The 20878-nt window shown below is 56.9% G+C and overlaps 2 protein-coding genes across 3 annotated transcripts; both read right to left on the reverse strand.

Moving 5' to 3' along the window:
- MAG (myelin associated glycoprotein) lies at positions 1-14232 on the reverse strand. 2 transcript variants are annotated; one of them, XM_065899401.1, is made up of 13 exons: positions 14193-14232; positions 13053-13194; positions 12378-12437; positions 11812-11880; positions 11263-11631; positions 9567-9863; positions 9223-9480; positions 7903-8163; positions 3057-3344; positions 2608-2704; positions 1496-1595; positions 1189-1227; positions 1-516 (listed from the first exon to the last, which is right to left on the reverse strand). In XM_065899401.1, the coding sequence occupies exons 4-12, from the start codon at positions 11855-11857 to the stop codon at positions 1201-1203; spliced, it is 1743 nt and encodes a 580-aa protein (XP_065755473.1). In that variant the 5' UTR covers positions 11858-11880; positions 12378-12437; positions 13053-13194; positions 14193-14232; the 3' UTR covers positions 1-516; positions 1189-1200. The 2 variants fall into 2 exon arrangements, with proteins under 2 accessions (XP_065755473.1, XP_065755472.1); XM_065899400.1 differs by lacking the exons at positions 1189-1227; positions 13053-13194 and having other exon boundaries at positions 14193-14202.
- A 4129-nt stretch (positions 14233-18361) lies between these two features.
- On the reverse strand, positions 18362-19668 carry HAMP (hepcidin antimicrobial peptide). Its single transcript, XM_065899466.1, has 3 exons — positions 19585-19668; positions 18545-18604; positions 18362-18463 (listed from the first exon to the last, which is right to left on the reverse strand). Exons 1-3 carry the CDS (start codon positions 19666-19668, stop codon positions 18362-18364), a joined length of 246 nt encoding a protein of 81 aa, XP_065755538.1.
- Positions 19669-20878: the final 1210 nt, after the last annotated feature.

A 20878-nucleotide genomic window follows, 5' to 3' on the forward strand; every position in this document is an offset into this window, starting at 1 on the left:
TTTGGCTTCAGGGCATTTATTCCATGTTCCTCGGTACAGGCCCTGGGGCCAGGTATGGGGACAAGAGACCAGGCAGGGGTAGCAATAAATAACACGGACAGACGGGCTCCCCTCCAGACAGATGAGGTTAAAGGAGGTTACAGGGGAGCCACAATGCGGAGCTGGGGCGCTGGCAGGGCGGGGACAGCTGGGAGGGAGGGGGAGGCCAGGCCCCCAGGACCTCACTGTCACCTGCCCCGTCCCTTTCCTGCCCCAGCCCCCGCTACTTTGGGGAGGAAGGAAGCCCACAGCCAGTGGGGGCCAGTGAGGGTCCTGAAGGGGTGGTGGCCATCCGGGCTGCCCCCGGCTCCCTCACTTGACGCGGATTTCAGCATACTCGGCTAGCTCCTCCGTCAGGGTGTAGCTGTCCTTGGTGGGTCGTTTTCCCAGGTCCGAGTGAGAATAGCTCAGGTCCAGCTCTGGGGGCTCCCCCCGGAGGCCCAGCAGCCTCCTCTCAGATCCCAGGCGCCTCTCACTCTATGAAGGGAACCAACCCATTAGAAGGTCCTGTTCCACCCTTGACAGATGCAAAGGCTGGAGTCACTTGCACCTCCCAGAGCTGAGTCCTGTGTGAGCCTCCTTCCTTAAGGACCGCCAGCTCAGCCAGCCCCACGGTCCCCAGTCCCCCTCTGGAGCTCTTGCCTGTGCCGATCCCCGCTACGCAAAACAACCTCCTCGCTGCCAAGCCTGAAAGTCGCCACAAATTCAACGTTTCCAGGAAGCCTTCTTCAACATAGGAATTTGGGGGGAGGGCACTCAATTCAGTCCATAACATGCTCTTAGATTAAAGCCACCTGGTCGGGTGCCCACCTTCCCCGATTTTTGTAAATGCCTGGCTCAGTATGTTTGGGTCTGGTGTGGTCCCCCTCCTCAACCTGGGAGATCCTGCAGGTGCAACTTTGGCTTCCCTGTCACGCTTTCCATCCCTACCCCCCACCTTTGGACACACACACACACACAGGACAGTGGCCACAGACATACAGAGGGGAGCAGCAATGGGACAGAATAGACAAGGCCAGGAGTGCTGGGCAGAGCCAGACTGAAGTGGGGACCAACCTGGACGCCTGACGGGGACGCATACACATGCACGCCAACCCCAGGGCCCAACAAGGGCCCAGAGGTGGGCACACTGAGGCCCCCGGAACCTACCTCCTGGGGTGCTCATTCCAGGGTAGAGAGCTCTCTGGACTATTGGAGAAGGAAATGCAGTCATAGACGCAGGCGGGGTGGATGAGGGCTTTTCTTGGGCCCCGAGCTCCACAGCCCCCCGCCAGGCCTCAGCCTGAGAGCCCCTTCCCAGCCCAGGGCCAAGCCAGCCCTCCGCACGACCCCTCCCTCCCTTCTGCAGGACAAGCTCCCCCTCTGCCCCTGGGTCTCCCGGGCCCCCTCCAGGCCCTCGGGGTCCCTGGCACACAGGATCTCCAGCTAGCCTGGCCCCACAGGGTTCTGGCCTCACCTCATACTTCTCCGGCACCCCAGAGATGCGGAAGTCACTGCTGAACAGGACGGGGGGGTCGTCCCCCGCTGGGAAGCTGGCGCTCTCTGTCACGTTCTTTCTGCAGGGCAAGACATGTCAGCTCCAGTGGGACCCCCAGGTCCCCCCACTCCTCTCTCTATCTGCAACCCCATCTACCTAAGGAGTATGGCCCAAGGGACCCCAGAGCTGCTCCCACCCGCCTCTCTAAGATGGGCAGCCAGCCCCTTTGGTGAGCAGCCTCTTCCTGTCCACCACTGCCCAGCCCTCCTCTGCTTCACAGCTGAGGATGAGTCACCTGGGCCCTGGTATCTGCCACCTTCAGGACCCCAGCCTGGCTGCTCTGGGTTCTCCTCATCCGCTCTGGGGCTATCCGCACCCCCTTGCCGCCAGGATGCGGAGCGGGAGATTAACTCCTTGTCAGGAGAGCTGATGTGTGCACACCACAAGGCAGAAAATCAACAGCAGCGCACCTGTGGCAGGTGGATGTGGCTTGGGACTGCGGAGCGTTTTGTTTTGTCTTGTTTTGTTCTGTTTTTTTAAGATTTCTTTGATGTGGACCATCTTTAAAGTCTTTTCATTGAATTTGTTATAATATTGCTTCTGTTCTACGTCTTGGTTTTTTGGCCACGAGGCATGTGGGATCCAGCTCCCCGACCGGGGATCAAACCCGCACCCCCGGCCCTGGAAGGTGAAGTCCCAACCACTGGACCACCAGGGAAGTCCCTGAGGAGCGTTTTTGATACCACAGATACGTGTAATCGTTGGGGCTTCCGGAACCAACTGTGACTGATGTTCTGGTTGCAAGCCAGGGGTACCGGCTCTCCCCATCACACCGGAGCGGCAGGAGGACACAGTACAGGATGCGGGGCACAGGTATCGACTGGTGAGAAGTGCTCGGCCCAGGCATTGGCATGCGTGACCCGACCACGGCGGCCCATGTTAGCCGGGGCCCTCTCTCCTCCATCCAGCTGAACATTCTCAGAGCAGAATCCTCCCTCCCTGGCCCACCCCCAGCCTCCAACTGCTCTGCCCCTGCCCTGCCCTTGGAGGCCACCCCGCCCCGCCCCAGCTCAGCCCGGAAGGCTACTCACTTTCTGCGTGTCTGGGTGATGTAGCAGACGACGGCAATTAGGATAGCAAAAGCAACCACCGCTCCCACAGGCCCGATCTTGGCCCACATCAGGCGATCTGAGGGAAGAGAAGACCCAGGCGCCCTCAGGGCTGCCGGTGGGAGTGAGGACACCTGGGTTCTTAGGAGACAGGCTGGGGCAGGGGTGAGAGGGAAAATATTTACACCGCTGGCATATCCTTGCACTGACTGGTTAGCCTGAAGGCCTTTGTTGCTGGAGGGGCCAGTAAAGTACAGGCAAGCTCGGGGCAGCCCCTCCTAACTGGCTGGAAAGGGCATCTTTACCACCCACTCAGCTGTGCAGCCTGACCCACGCGCAGCGGCTGGTGATCAGCCTTGGGGAGGGGAGCTTGGATCCAAGAGGGGTCCTTGTCTGTCCCTCGACTCCCAGCCCCAGGCCACACCACTCACGGGCTCCCTGGAAGGGCAGCTCCAGGCTCTTGGTGCCGTAGAGGTTGTGGGAGGAGCAGATGACCCGGGGCGGGGCCTGGGCCTGGCCCCGCAGTGTGAGGATGCTGGTCAGCAGGAGGCCACTGCGCTCCGAGTACACGAACTCGCGCTCCGTCTCGTTCACGGTCACGTTACGCGAGGGCAGCTCGAAGGCCACAGACGGCTCTGGGTTGGCTTTTACCACGCACAGGCACTGCACCGTGTCACGGGCCGCCGCACAGTGGGACTCCAGGAGGATCACGGGGGCAACTGCAGGGGCAAGACCAAGACCCCGCGGGCTAGAGACAGGGCCTCGGGGGCTCCTTGGCTGTCGCAGAGATGAGCTGCCTGTTCCCCTCTGCACTCTCTTTTACGTCCCCTCTAACTCTGCTCACCTTGTGAAACATAAATCAGATCACGGTGCTGCCTGCTGAAAGGCCCCCCCCCCCGCAAATTGCTCCCCGTGTGACTTAGAATAAAACCCCAATTCTTTGCCTTCGCCTGCAAGGCCCTGCAGGACTTAGCCACTCTCTAATCTCCTGCTGTCACCCTGGCTCATTCCCTTCCAGCCACACCAGCCTCCTTGCTTGTTTCTCATACTTGTGGAGCTGTTTCCAACAGCCGGGGTGGGGGTGGGGGTGGGGGTCTTGCATTTCTCCCTCCGCTAGGAACACTTCCCTGACACCTGCCAAACTCACGCCCTCACTCCAGGCAGCTTCTGCAGCAGACCATGTCTATTTCTCTGACCACCCCATGTAAGTTGCATCTCGCTTCAATAACCATTCACTCGAGTTTTCTCCCCAGCACTTATCCCTACCCGGGTTTTACACTGATGTGGCTGGTCTTGTATTTGCATCGAGACAGGCTCTTACTGAGTCTCCACTCTGTTCCCCACACTTAGAACATGACTTTCTTTTTTTGCCATACCACACGACATCAGGATCTTAGTTCCCTGACCAGGGATCAAACCTAAATCCCCTGCAGTGGAAGCGCAGATTCTTAACCACTGGACCTCCAGGGAAGTCCCTAGAACATCCCTTTCACCCGGCAGGAGCTCTGGGAAGACCTACTGGATGAACTAGTGCGTTCAGCCAGCTCCCCTTCCAGGCCATCCTACAGATGCCCCTATGGGCTCCCTGGAGCCCCCTGCATCCTGACCCTCCCTCCCTCGCAGGATTCCCCGTGGTACCAGGTACCACCCTCCACCCAATATCATTTTGTTGGGCTTTGCTTTGCTGCCATTTAAATTACAAAAACGATACTGGTATTTTTTTTTCCTTTCATTTTCCAAAATATGAAATTATAATAGAACGTTGAATGTTGCTTTTTAAACTGTGTTCTCTTTCCCTCATGGAGAGTCTGGCACTCCCCTCTGCTTGCTCTAGACTGACCTCTGATTCTCAGCCCTGAGCAAAACCCACTTCCACACGGGCAAAAGATCCTTGGCCCACCTACCCCACTTATTTTCAATTTCCAGTAAAAAAGAATATGCAGGTAACAGCGACGGAGCAGGGAGTCACCTGAGCCATGTATTGGCAATAGGGATCATTCCATATGGAACCTCAATGTGTACATATCTCTACGTCTAGTAAATGAACAGTTAAATATTCCAAATTCTGTTGATGCAGACGTGCACTGTGCTTGCTGTAGTATTGACAAATTAACGCACCACAGAGTAAATTAGTAATGACAAACCTGAACGGACAGTGATTAATTTTTTAAAAATCCTTTCATTCAATACTGCACCACTGGTACTGTTGTGACAGTGTTGCGGGAACGCTGACACCCTGTTGCATGTGCTCAGCATCTTTGCAGCATTGCCGGCAGCCTCGCGACCTGTGAAACCCTGATTGACACTAGATAAGCCCCAGGTCCCACACAGGATGGGGAGTTTGGGGTGAGACAGCTTTGGCTTGAATCTCAGCTCTGCCATCTACTGGCTGGTGGCCCCAATCAGGCCACTCAGCTTCCTGGGCCTCTGAGTTGGACTTCTCACGTGTGCAAAGAGGGGTAATGGTCCTTGACTTGCCAGGGGCTACGGGACTCTGTTCTGAAGTGGGTACATGAGTTTGTTGAAAAGAAAGCTTAGGGACTTCTCTGGTGGTGCAGTGGTTAAGAATCTGCCTTCCAATGCAGGGGACCTGGGATCGATCCCTGGTCTGGGAAGATCCCACGTGCCACGGAGCAACTAAGCCCGTGCGCCACAACTATTGAGCCTGCACTCTAGAGCCCACGAGCCACAACTACTGAAGTCCGTGCGCCTAGAGCCCTCGCTCTGCAACAAGAGAAGCCACCGCAATGAGAAGCCCGCACACCACAACGGAGAGTAGCCCTCGCTCACCGCAACTAAAGAAAGCCCACGCAGCAACGAAGACCCCATGCAGCGGAAAAAAAAAAAAAAAGAAAAAGAAAGAAGAAAAGAAAAAGAAAGCTTAATATCCCACGCAGGGATCGAACCACTCCAGCAGAGGAAGCAAGTGAGCAAACAAAGCCTTGGCAGCAGGAAGGCAGGCGGATACCCAGCCAGGAGTTCAAAGGAGAGATGAGTGGGAAGCTAAGAGGATGTCTAAGACTTACGGGGCACATGGGACACGTCGGGCACTATGGGCGCTCACCATGATTTCCTTATACTGTCATACCCGTTTTTCAGAGAAGAGAATCGGGGCTCAGCAAAGGTGAATTCACTTGTCTGGGATCACACAGCACATCTCCATCACAAGATGGAGATAGAGCTGGGATTCGGACCCAGGTCGATTCAGCTCTGTCGGGTGCTGGGCACCAGTAGCATTTCCGTTTCCTCCTATTAAACGGGTGAAGGGCAGTCCCTGCCCCCAATCGCGTTGTTGTGAGAATGAAATAGGTCAATATGCGCAAAGGGCTGAAACCAGTCTTCTAGTCATCACAAGGTCTCAGTGAGGTGAGTGCCCTGCAGGTCCCACGCTGTGCTGGGACCCAACCCCCACCCCCGCCCCCGCCCCGCTCAGGAGCACCCACCATCGTCAGCGAGCACGGAAGCCCCGGTACTAGGGGACCCAGACTTTGGGGACAGAGAGGGGCCTGAAGCCGGACACCCAGAGGGTAAGCACAGCGACACAGGCCTTGGAGCCCAGTGACCGGCTCAGCAGGGGTGGGGTGGGAGGCACAGCTGCTCCTCCCCACCGGCAGACTGAAGGCCTTGAGTACCTTGGGTACCAAGGACTGCAGGGGAGATGAAGCAGCCAGAGGTTTAAGAACTGGGTCGACAGGAGTCCAGAAGAATCCTGGCACTGGCCAGCCTTCCAGCTGCATAGCCTTGGGGAATTCTGACCTTCAGTTTCTCCTCAAAGGGGATGACGATAATACGTAGCTGCTTCAAGGGGCGACCACAAGGGCTCAGCAAAATAACACGTGCAGGGGATGCAATCCTGGCCCAGAGTAGGCCCTTAATGAACGTTTGCTGCCACCACTCTTATTATACGGGAGGGTCTGTGACTGAAAACATTCGTGGGCTGGAGGTGTGTGTATGATCAGAGGTTTCCATCAGATTCTCAGGGGGTTCTCTGACTCTACACCTAAGAACCCCTGGCTTGGGATATAGGTTTAACGGGGAAAAGCGTGAGGCAGAAGGGCGGGCATGTATGGAGAAGGCGGGGTACCCGCACAACCCATATGCATGATCACGTTGGTTGCTGCAAGCCAGCAGAGGCTGGGAAGGAAGGTGCCCAAAGAGGAAGGGCTAGCAGGGCAGTGGTGGCCATCACCTTGCCCTGGAAGACGGCACTCCAGGAATAATCTGTCTCTACTGACTACAGCCACATGCCATATTGAATATACGGACTGTGCCCAAAACCTTCTGGCAAGCTTGTGTGGTAGGGACCATTGTAGGTGGAATAATTTGGAGACAAGTGCCAGAGGCCAGGCTGGAGCTGGGGAGGAAGCAGGGGGAATGGAACTACGAAGGTGACATTCCAGAGGGAGTTGCTGGAGGAGGGGGAGTGGAAACTGCGACTTGGGAGCTATGACCCGAGCGAGTGACGGCCGGGGTGGGGGTGGGGTGTTGGCGGTGATGTCCATAGAAGGTTGGGAAGGGCTCTGGTTGGCAGTGGAACAATGGGCTTCATTCCCAAGACAGTTAGCTTTTTATATGCGTCCGTCTCATCTCTCTGGCTGTACTGTTATCTGTTAATACGCTTGGTGTCCTCTTGGTCCTACCCCCCACCTCCCACTGAGCCACACAGCCCGTGCATGTAACAACGGCTTGATCAATGTATTCTGATGTCATAACATAGGATGAGGTCGATGGGCAGTACAGAAGAGTGGAACCAGACCACTGTATTTGAATCTCAGTTCTGCCGTTTTCTGGCTGTGTGACTTTGGGCAAGTGACATAACCTCTCGGGACCTCAGTTTCCTTCTCTGGAAACTGGAGACAGTAAGAGAACCTCCCTCATTGGATGTAACAAAAACGAAAGAGTGGGTCCCTGTACAGAGCTTCCAACATTGCTTGGTGCCTAGAGGCGCTCCATAAGGGTCAGAGGTCGTGGTTATTCTTTTAGTTAACGCAAAGGGGCTGTGGCCACAGGATTCAGAAATCTCCTTGGTCACAAGCCCACACCAGGATGTGGGGGTACCGTATTCTCAGGTGGGGCTTTTATTTTCTTGCTGTGGGTTCCGCTTTCCCCCCTTCCTCATCCTTATCTGCTGGAGCGAAGCTGACCCCTGGCTGGGATGCGTGGGTACCTCCCGGTAACCTGGGTGTCCCCCGTTGAGCCGTCTACCACAGGGGTGGGTGGGCAGGAATCAAGGCCGGCTGCCCTCAGCAGGGGCAGCGGATGCAGGGGCGTACTCACACTCCACGGATAGGTTGAAGGCGGTGGCCCTCTGACCGTACTGGTTCTCGGCCACGCACCAGTACTCTCCATCATCCTCCGGCATGACGGCAGGCAGCTCCAGCTGCAGCTCGCTCTCATAGATGACCGTGGCCAGAATCTGCTTCTCCTTGAAGATGGTGAGAATAGGATCCGGGTTGCTCTGTGTGGAGCACAAGATGGAGACTGTCTCCCCCTCCACGGCCACCACTGTCCCGTTCACCGTCGGCTTCCAGGGTGCATCTGGGGGGCAGGACAGGGGGCCGATGGTCAGAAGCTCCCACCCCCAAATGTGACCCCCGACACCCCAATCAGGGCACACCGACTCAGGATGGCTCAGGTAACCCCAGGCCTGGGTGTCTCGTTTACAGAGACAGGGGCTCTGCAGCTACAGTGCCTGTGTTTGAATCCCGGCTCTACCCCTTCCCAGCTGTGTGTGGACCCATGTCTAAACCCCTCTGGGCCCCATTTTCCTTATCTGGAAAATGGGCTTAATAATATTCCCAACCTCATAGGGGTCACTGAGAACCAACTGTGACAAGCACTGTTTCAGCCTGAACAAGGTAGATGAAGATCCCTGCCCATGTGGACAGATGCTATATAAGGAAATCAAACATCTAGTCGGCAAGATGGGGATAAGTGCTTTGCAGAAAAATAAAGGTGGGATGGGAAATCGGGGTAGCTGACAGTCTTAACTAGGATGGTGAGGGAGGGCTGCTGTGAGCCTAGAAGGAGGTGAGTAAGAGCCAGCCGTGGGGAGGCCCCAGGGGAAGAGTATTTCTGGAAGGCACTCAGAAACTGCTGAGTAAATGTTGGCCGGTGCTGTCATTTTTATTATCCCCAGCCCTGGGCACTTTGCCTCAATAAATATTTGTGAATGAATGAATGAATGAATGACCTCTCCTTGGCTCCTAGTTAAGAATCCTGTCTGACGGGCCCCCTCTCCCTGGGGCCCCATAATGTTCGGGGGCTGGGAGAGGCCTGGGTTCTCCTCAGCCCTCCCATCAGAACTGCAATGGGGCTCATTTTAAAATGCAGATTCCCGGAGCCAGGCCCAGCTCTACCCGCAGGAAACTGAATTTAACAGGCTTTCCTGGGTGGCAGGGATTGCCTCTGCCTCTTCCCATCTCATCCTAGCGAGGAGAGTGGTGCAGAGTAGGTGTTCACCAGATACTCGTGGGGAAAATGAAGGAACTCCTTAACCTGCAACTTCCTCTCCATCTCCACCTCAACCACGGGCATGGTCCCGACCGCGCCCCCACTGGGCCCCCAGCTCCGCCCCGGGCGGGGGCGGCGACTCACACATGACGCTGAGCCCCACGGTGCGGTTGTCCTGGCCATAAGCGTTCTCGGCCAGGCAGGCGTAGACGCCGTCCTCCGCGGGCGTCACCTCGTCCAGCTCCAGGAACAGGCTCTCGGTCACCGCCTCCCGGAGCACCGTGCCGTCCCGCATCCAGGTCAGCAGCGGCGGCGGGTTGCTGTCGGCCCCACAGAGCAGGCTGACGTGGGAGCCCTCGATGGCCTCCACCGAGGAGTTCATCTCCACAATCACCGGGGGGTCTGCGGCGCCGGAGACACAGGACGTCAGCGGGCACGTGCCGCAGACCCCGCCCCCGGCCCGCACCCCGGCCCGCACCCAAGCTCACACTTGACGTCCAGGCTGGCGTAGCCCTCGAACTGCAGGGTGGTGTTGGGGAAGGAGGCCTGGCAGCCCAGCCGGTAGCCGTTGGCCTCCCTGGTGGGCACGAAGTGCAGCAGCGACACCTGCACCCAGGTGCCCTCGTCCTCGCGGAGCCGCCCCAGCACAGCCGGCTCCCCAAGCCCCTCGTGGCCCAGCCAGCTCAGCTCCGGGTGCATCTCGGGGCAGTTGTCAGGCACCATGCAGCTGACCTCCACTTCTGTGCCTGCCACAACCTCTGGGGGGACCATGATGTTGGGGGTGTCTAAGTGAGACGGGGAGATGGAGGGTGAAGGAAGCAGCATCGGACCCCCACATTGTCCGACTCCAGTCCTGGTACCCGGTCCCCTCCCCATCCTTGGATGCAGAATTTCCTACAACCTTCTCTCCTCCTGGGTACCCTTCACCCAGGAGCCCTCCGCAGATCCAACCGCAGATGCGATAATAACGGAAACAACAACATAGTGGTCTGAGTACTTTACTGTGTGTAACTTGCCCGTCCTTCCAGCCATGCCGAACGTAGAAAGTGGGTAATGTTATTTTGCCCACTTTGCGGATGAGGAAACTGAGGCCACAGCGCGCATGAGGTAAAACTGAGCTTCCATCCCTGTCACTCTGGCTTCATCGTCTGTGCTCTGGACACTACGTTATATTCCTCAAGAAACCTCTCTCCTTCCCATGTTTGCTCTGGTTTACCTTCCACGTGCGTGCGTGTGTGTGTGTGTGTGTGTGTGTGTGTGTGTGTGTGGTGTGTCCTGGAGCTGTCTGGCTGTGCCTGGCGGCGGAAGCGGGGTCTCTGTGCCTCAGGGCTGTAATCTGGCTCCTCATATAGACTCAGAGCTGATGGCAAACCTGAGTCTAAGGGTTCCATGCCTTTCGGGGCCTCTCAGAAATGAGGCAGTAGACCCTACTCTAATTGCCCAAACTGGCCCAGAGCTGCATTTTATTTGACCTAAATTTAGGGTATTTTTTAAAAAAAGTATCTGAATCAGCAGCTGATGTTGAAAAAACATAGAAAAATACACAGTTCCCTTTGAAAATTCAGGAATTCCCTGGTGTTTCAGTGGTTAGGACTCTGCGCTTCCACTGCAGGGGGCACGGGTTCGGTCCCTAGGATCCCGCATGCCGTGTAGCAGAGCCAAAAACAAAACAAAACAAACAAATGGAAAACTCAGAATGCTTGACAGCAATGACCCTGCCTTCTCACCCAGCACCACTTAGACGGAGCTGGGCGTCATGTACCAGGTACTGCTTTGCCCACTTGACAACTATTCCCTCATTGAACTTTGAGTGCTGTTCTTAACCCCATTTTACAGAAGAGGAAAAGAAGGCCCAGAGAAGTTAAGTAACTTGCCCTCAGTAGCCCAGCTAACATAGGAATCCAGAGGCCTGGCCCCAACCCCTGGGCCCGCTGCCTTTACCCCAGGTGTTTCTGGAAGAGTAAGACCACTGCTTTCCTCTGAGAGCCCTGCTTTGCCTGTTTCAGTCATCTGCCTGGTCTGTGTGGGCAGGGGGGGTTGCACCCCTCCCCCCAGCCAAACCAACAAGTCCCTGGTCCTGCCAGCTAGACCTTCCTGGAAAGGTGCCAGGAGGACTTCCTGCTCCCCCTGCACCCCCTGCATGGCCCCAGCCCCACGGCATCTGCACGGCCCCTGGGAACTCACTGATGATGTCCAGGACACTGTGCTCGGAGAAGGTGTACTGGTTGTAGCCCCCCAGGTCCCCGCGGAAGTAGTACTTGCCGCCCAGCTCGGGGCTGAGGTTGCTGAGCAAGAGGGTGCAGTTGCGCAGGCCCAGGGCCCCCAGGAGGCGGCTGCGGCCCTGGAAGCTCTCGTGGACGACTTGGGTGCGTGACTTGAAGACCACTGGCGGGTAGTTTTTCGGGTAGGGGCTATTGAAGTACCAGACGCCGTGCACAACGGCCGGCCGCAGCTCGTCGGGGAAGTCGAAGCGGCAGGGGATGGAGACACACGTGCCCTCGAAGGCCGAGATGGATGAGGGCATCCAGGCCCCCCAGTGACCCCCGCGAGAGGCTGTGGGCAAGTAAGACCACTGAGGCTGAGGGACATGTCCTGCCCGGATGCCCCCAATCCTCCCGCTCCCATCACCTTCCACTGCCCTGCGGGGCGGGGTCGGAGTCCAGGAACCCACAGAATGAACCCCAGCCTGCTCAGGGGCCAAGACCCCAGGAGCCCCAGACCCCCAGGCATTACCTGAAATCATCATCCAAAACAGAGGCAGCGCCGTGAGGAATATCATTTTGTACAGCAAGTGAGCAACAGCTGGATAGGGGAGAAGAGAGGAGAGGGTTAAAGGCCAGGGGGAGTGAAAAGGGTGCTTCTAGGAAGGCTTTAGGAAGCAGCCTGTTCAGATGTTAGCCACTGCTGCTATTATTATTTATAATTACAAACACATGTATGGGCATCAACCATGAACCACCCCCAGTACTTTACTACACAGAGTCATTTGATCTCTTTGAGGTAGGTGCAATTATTACCCTCGCTTTGTAGCTGCGGTCCAGAGAGGTTGAGTAACTTGCCCGAGGCCACACAGCAGGTAAGTGGCAGAGCTAGGATTCAAGCCCTGTCTGCCTGTCCAGGTCTGCAGATTTCACCACCAAACTGTCCTGACTCTATGTGGTAGTGACGTGCTAATAATTATCTTCATCACCATCCTGCCCTTGGGGATCTCCAAAGAGTAAGGATAGAGCCAAGTCTGGACCAGCATCGGGAAGCAGGGGAAGCCAGGAGGAAGGGGAATTTGGAACCCTCCCCCTCACCTCCGTCTCCCTGAGTTGGGAATGTCTTCTGGTCCCACTTGAAGCTGTCAGCCGGCCAACCTGGAACAAGAGTCAGACAGGTGCAAGGAGGTGGGGGCCTGAGGGTCCCCTGCTCCTCCCCGTCCCGCTTTCAGGATCTACTGTGAGTAGATCCTGTAGGCCGCCCACATGGTCTCTGTTGCCCATGGTTGCTTGGGACCCTCCCACACAGCCTGAAAGCTACTCTGTGGTCACCTCCCGAGGCGAACTGCGACGGAGGAGAACTCTCGGGAAGAAAAGGGAAGCAGCAGAGCTCTGGGGGTGGGGGGAGGCGGGGGGAGTGAACGCGGTGAGGGAGCACATGTCCCACGGCTGAGGCCTGGGGGTGGGAGGCAGGGACCCAGCCCCATCAATGACTGGGTTTCACATCATCAGCATTCCCAACATGCCACGTGAATTCCTGCCGCCCTCTCCCACCCTACAGATGGCCCCTGGCGTCCCCACCCTCCAGAGGCGAGAGCCCGGTACAAAAGAGCCCTGTTCCCTCAGGGTGAGGGTGCCTCGTCCTGGGGGGCTTCTGGGGTAGATGGGGGTGAGGGGAGAGCTGGGCGAGCCTGGCTGGGCTCTGAGTGGAGCCAGGAAGGACCAGGGATTGGGGTTAGTGACTCCCTGGCACCCAGCTCCTCTGTGGGTCGCCTCAGGGTTGGACCCAGTGTTTCCAAGTGGCTTCTCTTCCTGGCCTTTGACACTCTCTTCCCACGGACAGACGCATGCGATCAGACGCATGCAAATACTGCCATGAAATGTGACAGATCTGGACGCAGCCAGAAGGAGCAGGCTCGCACCGTAACACCAGTCAGGGCTCTGCACACGCCGACAGGCACCGAGACCCCCGTGCGGCAGACACACACACACCTGCGTCCTCCTGCCCACCACACACCGGGACGGGCATAGGCATGGCAATCGGGCATACACACGGACCTGCCTGCGTGCCATGCTCGCAAAGACACTCGGACCGGCTATGGACAGACCCACTCAGACACATGCTGATGGACACGCAGCAGATGCCACCTTTGCACCTGCGACGGGAAGGTACAGGAGGTAGACACAGGTGAGGGCCACAGGGCCTGGGCAGACGTGTGAAACAAGTGTGTAGACCATGCCTTCTGAATGGGGGTGAAAATTGGTTCTTGGGGTGGGGTCCAGAAAAATCTTAGTTATTACAGTGGTTTGTGGCTCTCTAAAAGACCACGGTACATAAACATATACAGTCTATCCATAATATTAAGATCTCATGGGGGGAGCTGGATTAGGAAAAACAGGTCTAAAAGCTTTCCTTAGTGGGGTGTAAATAAAGGTGGAGAAACCCTGACGTGGATTAAGACTCACTAAGAGAGGTGCGTGAGCACACGCGCCCCCGTCGTGTGCTCAGGGGCTGGAACTTGCTCTCTCACAGCCCCCTCCCAGATGGCAGGATGCAGACGTCTGATCACCTGGGCATCCTTCCACTCTTCACCTGGCCCTGGATGACTTCCACCCCATCTGCCACAAACTTAGGAGCCCCAGGGCAGAACGTCCACCAGAGGGGGGCTGAGGAGGGCTCTTCATTCTTTCTCTCCGTGGTTTCTTCCCAAGGCCCCGTCACTACCCCTGCCACGGTCCCAGCCCACGCCCGCAGCACCCTCCCCCGCCCTAAATTAGTGGCAGCTCCCAGCCACCATCCACGGCCCAGACCGCTTCGCACTGCACATGCCCTGGGCGACCCTGCCCCGTGCTCTCAGCCCCAGTCCTCTGTTCTCCTCCCCGTCCCACGGCCCTCTCGGCTGCAGTACTCACCTGATGCCCTTGCTTCTGCACCCTCTGCTCCGCAGGCCCCGCTCGCAGTCCCCTGGCCTCCCAGGGTCTAGGCCCCCACTTACCAGCCCCTCCCCTCCCCCGGGGTGCCAGGGGCCGCCTGCCTCCAAGGCCCAGCTCCTCCCTGCCCCCGGGGGAGGGGGGCACAAAGGGCCCTTGTCACCACTGCTTGAACTGGGCAGCCTGATGCCTGGGTTCTACGAGCTCCTTCCTGGAGGGGCTGGGGGCGGCTGCCTCACTCATTCCCCCCTCCATCACTGTGTACCCTGGTTCTGGGTCCCTGGGAGGATGCTCTAAGATCTCTGGAGTCTCAGGCTGAGAAGCAGAAGGCATTGTCCTCAGCGTCTAGGGGATCTTGGTGGCAGTGTTAGGGATAACCCCAGGCCTGAGAGGCCACAGAGGCCGGTGTGGCCAGGAGGAGGAGGCAGGACATCTCACTCTCGGCTCCAGTCACGTCCACCCTCTCTAGAGGGTGTCGCGTTTGGTACCCACATCCTGGTCTATTGTCTTCCAGCCACTTCTTGCCATCGGAAACCACCTTATGTGTTGACTGTCTCCTCCCGTGATAACATGACCTCCTCCAGGAGGACAGGGCTTGGGCTGCTTACGCCCAACCTAGCCTGCTGGGAGGCTGGCTCCTGGCAGAGTTAAGATTTGTAAGCGCAGAGTGGGTGCATGGGTGTGACCCTCCGATACCCTGAGCGGAGGCCTTGGCGCCTCTTCCTCCCTCCTAGAAAGCTCCCCTGCCCCGTCCCACCGCCCGCTCCGCTGCTGGCCGTAGCCTGTGCGGCCTGTTGGCTCCCAGCTTGGACGCTGCTTCCTCTGGAAGCCTGCCCGGCCCCTCTCACCAAGCCAAGTTCCTCTGTTTAAATGCTGCCCGGTCCCTCTATGGCCCTCAGCACGCCATTTGCCAACCTGCACCCTCAGTGAGCTGCTTCCCCACTGGCATCTGAGCTCAGGTCTCCGCCTGCCTGTTTGTCTGTCTGTCTGTCTTGTTCACCATTGTATCCCCTAGAACAGTGCCTGGTGCACAGAGGGTGCTCAGCCAGGGCTGTGCTGACTCTCTGAGCTGGGTAGGGACCCTCTGTGCACAGAGTCCACGGTGGTCCTCCTGCCACCCCGGCCCCTCCCATTGGTCATGACCTTTGCATGGTAATGGTGGTGTGATGAAGTGGAGTAGTGGTTTGATCATGAGCTGTTCAGTCACACTGGGGCATCTTCTGTCCTCCTTCAGGCCAGGGCAGTAGGGAGGGAGGCGGGGAGGGTCCTTTCTCCCAAGGGAGAGCCCAGCCCCCGGGGGCGGGGGGACAGATGCAGAGGGTGATGGGTGGGGAAATCCCTCAGACTGGGGAGTGAGGAGTCAGAGAAGGCTGGATGGAGGGGGATGGGGAGTCCCACCCCCACCTCGGGCTTCATGATGTCAGACTCTGCCCGTGCCTTTCCCAGTCAGGGACAAAGGCCCACTGAGAGTGGGGTGGGGCTTGAACGCCAGGGTTCCAGACAAGACAGTGGCCTGGTGCTTGGGCTTTGGGAGAGGACACGGAGATCCTAGGGGACTCTTGTCACAGCCTTCAGCATCAACGCCAGCCACCCTGGGGTCTTGTGCCAGAGCAGTTTGGGGGGTGGGTCTATCGTCTCTCCGGGTGTGAACTGAATGATGGCTGTCCCTGGGGGCGGGCTGTGCACGTGAGTGAGTCCCACAGAGGGCTCTGTCGCTGAGACTTGCACTCGGGTCTCCAGCCCAAGGGAGGACTGGGGGACCGGAGAGCACGTACCAACAGAAAGGAGAGGTGTTGCTTAGATCAGCTACCAGTGCTACCTGATCATCGGACCCTTCCAGGCAAGGCAGGTGTGTCAGTTTGCTAGAACTACTGTGACAAAGTCCTACCAACTGGGCGGCTGAAGAAACAGTTTATTGTCTCACAGCGCTGGAGGATAGAAGTCTCCGTGTCCACATGGCGTTTTCCCTATATGCGGGTCTCTGTGTCCAAATTTCCACTTTTTATAAGCATACCAGTCCTATTGTATTAGGACCCAGCGTAATGACCTCCTTTTAATGTGATTATCTCCGTAAAGACCCTAGCACCAAATGCCACACAATCGCACTGGGGATTAAGACTTCAACATAGAGATCATTCTATTCTATTCTATTCTATTCTATTTTGCCATGCGGCTTGTGGGATCTGAGTTCCCCGACCAGGAATTGAACTCAGGCCACCACAGTGGAAGCATCTAGTCCTAAACACTGGACCACCGGGGAATTCCCAACGTATACATTTTAGAGGGACATAGTTCAGCCCGTAACAGCAGGAGCTCAGATTTTTATGTGAAATACCTCTATCTTTAGATAGTAGCCCAATTTTTGTCTAAAACATTGTGCAGACCAAGCAAAATTGATCTCAGGGCAGAATCAAGCCTTCCCAGGCCCACTCGTTGCACGTGCTCTTGAGGGGTAGCGGGTGGTTGGTCCAACCCAGAGGTGCTCTCTGCCCTCAGACAGAGTTGGCAGCTTCAGCAGCAGGAGTCTTCAAACTGTGGCCCCCTGGCCAGCAGCAGCAGTATCAGCTGGGAGCTTGTTAGAAACGCAGATCCTAAGGCCCCACCCCAGACCTGCCAAATCTGCATTTTACCAGGCCCTCCAGGAGAGTCGGGTGCGTGCTAGTGTTTATTTATCAGGAGGGTCTGCGCAGGCTCAGCGGCCATGGCTCACGGGCCCAGCCGCTCCGCGGCATGTGGGATCTTCCCGGTCCAGGGCACGAACCCGCGTCCCCTGCCTCGGCAGGCGGACTCAACCACTGCGCCACCAGGGAAGCCCGCCACCTTCTCTTGAAAAGGCGCTCTAGCCATGTGTCGCCTGCCTGTGGGCACGGCAGCTATGCCTGGCAGCCCTCTTTAGATGGGGCCCCAGGCCTCCCCACTCCCTATCTTTACGCAACATTGAAGCCAAATGGCCGAGGCCCTTTATCATCACGCTAGCGCTGATGTGTTCCCATGGGCTAAGATGATAGTGAAATGCATCTTGCATTTCTTCTATCAAAAGTGGGGAAATCAGATAAATTGACAGGGATACAGTTTTCAAGAAGCAAGGGAGGGAATTCAACCCCTTATGGAGATGAACAGTATTGTCCTATGTGTCTCCTATGCGAAGTATGTTGTTATTGAGAGAAGATAAGTGAAGATGCTCCCGTGAAACAAATCCATCGCATCTCGCTCATTTACGTCACCTGGTGGTCCCCGAAGGCCAGTGGTTCTCAGGTGTTTTGGTCTCAGGACCCCTTTATACTCTGAAAACTTATCGAGAACTTCAAAAACCTTGTGTTCTAGTGAGTTATATCGATAGGTGCTTAATTTATTAGAAATTGAAACCGAGAAATTTTTTTTTTTTTTTTTTTTGCGGTACGCGGGCCTCTCACTGTTGTGGCCTCTCCCGTTGCGGAGCACAGGCTCCGGACGCGCAGGCTCAGAGGCCGTGGCTCACGGGCCCAGCCTCTCCGCAGCATGTGGGATCTTCCCGGACCGGGGCACGAACCCATGTCCCCTGCACCAGCAGGCGGACTCTCAACCACTGCGCCACCAGGGAAGCCCCGAGAAATTTTTAAAGCATAAGATACACAAGCACACGATCTACCAGACGTCAGAAGGATGACGTCCTCGCACGTTGTGGGGCCTCGCTGTCCACTCACGAGGGAAGGAGGGTGAGAAAGACGGGAGACATCTTAGTAGTTTCCACCTTGTGGAGCCCTGGAGTAGTCCCCAGACCTTACTCTGAGAACGCTTGCTAGGCATGTGAATTTACCCCGGTAAGTTGCAGAAGATTGCAAGGAGGAAACTTTAACTTTCATTCCCTGCTGTTGCGACATAAATTCGAGGTTTTCTGAAGCGGGGAAAGATGGGAAGAACAGAAACCAAATACCCTTCAACAAGCTTCCTTGCAAGCACACCAACCCTGCACACCCCACCGAGCACTGGCCCTCCCAAGACAGGGGCCACAACGAGCCTCTGGCATAGGCCTTTGGCAGGGAGAAAAGACAGTGGACTCTGGTTTGGAAAATAAGGGCTAGAACCGGCCGTTTTATTCCAAGACCGTTCACTGAGGGTTGGAGGGTAGCAGGAATAAATAAGGGAGCGGGGGCAGGGCGGCAGGGGCTGCTCTAGGTTCTGCAACATAACCCACACGTTGCTTTGTAACAGCAGCCACAGCAGAACGTGCAGATGGGGAAGTGGGTGTCTCGTCTCAGCCTCTGGAGCGCGGGCTGTGGGAAAGAAGGGCAGTGAGCGGGGCGTAGGCATGGGAAGGCGTGGGAGGCTCTGAAGGGAGTGCCAGGGAACCTCACCGTCAAGCCAGCTGCGGCTCCTGCTGCGTCCTGGGTCTGGAGGTCTGCGAGCCGTCTTGTCTGTGAAAGCAAAAGGGGAATTGAGGACGGCAGGGCCCTGGCAGAGCTCTCAGTCTCGCTCCCACTGAGCAGCTCCTCCCCAGGGGTTGGCGTCCGCTGGTCCAGCTGGAATCCTAGGAGTGGCCTTACTTTGTGGCCTTTCCGCACCTTCCCACGGGTGGTTCTCCTGCCTACAAACATCCCAGATCTGTCTTCTCTCTCCGCAGCTGCTCACTCTTCCGTAGCACTCTCCGTGGCCTGGAGGCCAGTCCCTGCCTGTATCTTGTCCCTTACAACCCGTTCCCCGTGGGTTATCCGTCAGATCTCGGCTTAAAAGCCTGCAGGGCTTCCCCTGTGCTTGGAGGAAGATTGGCGTTTGCACAGTTGCCCACAAGACGTGGCATGGCCAGCCCTCGGTCTCATCTCGAAGCACCATCTCCTTCCCTTACCAAGCCCTCTAGTCCTCAGGTACACCATGCTTGCCCCACCTTGGTCTTGGCTGGCTGCCCCCTTCTCTTCTCCTCCCTGTCATAGGTCAAATAACATTTTCTCACAAAAGAGCCAGCCCTTGATGCCATCTAAAGAAGCCAACCCACATCATCACTCTCCCACCATCTTTTATGTTATTCACGAATAGCATTTACTAAACACAAGTGTTCACTTGTTTTGAGTTCACTGACTAATTTCCCTGACCAGGATGTGAGCTCCACGAGAAGATTCTCTCATCTACCTTGTTCACTGCTTGGTCACCACTGTCTAGAAGAGGACTTAACACAGAGTAGGCCCTCAATAAATAACTGTGGAATTAGATCAGGGCCCCCAGTCCCTGCCACTCAGTACCCCATCTCTGCACTTCGAGCAGCTGCCTGTCCCCCTTTGCTTGCCCTGAGCTCTGGCCCGTGCTGGGGTCTCCTGCTGCCCTCCGTTGTCCCCTCCCAGGGACCTGGCTCTCCGTTGCGATTCTGGCTGCCCTCCTGGGCCCAGACCCTGTGGGCTCTCACCTGGGGTGGCAGAACGAAGCCACTGGTCAGGCTGACCAGGAGAAGCAGGAGGCAGGTGGCCCGGATCTGCGTGTTCAGTGCCATTGTGCCGTCCGTCTGGCTGTCCTTCTGTTACGTCTAGGACTTGCTCTGGTGTCTGGAAGCCCAGTTACAGTTGCTTTTATGGGGCCTCCCGGGGGAGGGGGGGCGGGGATGCGAAGCCCCCTCCCCTTTGGCCCAACTCATTTCCAAGAAGGTGGTGGCGCCGAAAAGGCGGGAGAGATAAGCGGGAACAGAGTGACAGGGAACAGGGTTGTGTCACCCTCAGCCAGCAGAGGTGTGTCCAGGAGGTGGGACAGACGCGACCACAGACACACGCCTCTTGCCAGCCACCTGGGAAACACTTTCCCCAACATGACATCACCCTGTTGATTTCAGAAAAAATTCCACCTTTTGCCCCAGCAGCTGAACTGGTCGATGAGCAGGAGCGAGGCGCCCTCCTTCCCCACCCTTCCCCGGCCTCCTCATTCACATGCCATATGGCTGTCACTTGCCGGGGACGGAACACCGTGACGGCCACGTGCAGGAGTCTGTGTCGACAGGCGCCCCCAGAACACGTAGGGAGTCTTTTTTTTTTTCTTTGATGTGGACCACTTTTAAAGTCTTTATTGAATTTGTTACAATATTGCTTCTGTTTTGTTTTGGTTTTCTGGCCGTGAGGCCTGTGGGATCTTAGCTCCCCGACCAGAGATGGAACCCACACCCGCTGCCTTGGAAGGCAAAGTCTTAACCACTGAACCTCCAGGGAAGCCCCACCTGTAGGGTTTTTCAAGTGTCAGAAACTTAAGATGTGGCCCTGGTATCTGGGAAATATTCCTGCGAACTTTTGGCCAAAAGAGACAGTGGTGACGGTAATAGCTAACATCTGACTGCACCTCAGGAGCCGGCAGGTGTACTGACTCACTTTTGGGTTAACTCAGCCTGTGCCACCTATCCTCTGAGCAGCTCCTACCTGACCCACCCTGGGCTCTGCTCTGTATTCAGGGTGCTAGCTGCCTTCTCAGCCACTGACCCCAGGGGCCAGGCTTCCTAGATCCTGCTCCTGAGGGAGGAGCCCACCATGCCCACCTGAGACTTACTTTCTTCACTTTTCAGGAGAGGAGCTGAAGGCAAAGGTGAGGGCGCTGCCCGAGCTCGGCCAGCCAGAGGCAGTCGGGACTTCAGCCCGGGCAGCCTGACTGGGGCCTGTGCCCTCATCACCAGGCTTTCCTGCCTCCCAGAAAACACAGGAGGGCACGGTGGGTCTGCTGGACCT

The sequence above is a fragment of the Phocoena phocoena genome, chromosome 20, assembly GCF_963924675.1.
Source record: "Phocoena phocoena chromosome 20, mPhoPho1.1, whole genome shotgun sequence".
NCBI classification, from domain to species: domain Eukaryota; kingdom Metazoa; phylum Chordata; class Mammalia; order Artiodactyla; family Phocoenidae; genus Phocoena; species Phocoena phocoena.

Coding starts and splice junctions, on each gene's coding strand:
- MAG (XM_065899400.1), bottom strand. CDS start 11,857: ATGATATTCCTCACGGCGCTGCCTCTGTTTTGGATGATGATTTCAG. Junction 2,705..3,056: donor GCTGCCCTTCCAGGGAGCCC/GTGAGTGGTGTG, acceptor CTCTTCCCTCAG/ATCGCCTGATGTGGGCCAAG. Junction 1,596..2,607: donor ATCACCCAGACACGCAGAAA/GTGAGTAGCCTT, acceptor CTTGCCCTGCAG/AAAGAACGTGACAGAGAGCG.
- HAMP (XM_065899466.1), bottom strand. CDS start 19,668: ATGGCACTGAACACGCAGATCCGGGCCACCTGCCTCCTGCTTCTCCTG. Junction 18,605..19,584: donor GCTTCGTTCTGCCACCCCAG/GTGAGAGCCCAC, acceptor TTGCTTTCACAG/ACAAGACGGCTCGCAGACCT. Junction 18,464..18,544: donor GAGCCGCAGCTGGCTTGACG/GTGAGGTTCCCT, acceptor TCTTTCCCACAG/CCCGCGCTCCAGAGGCTGAG.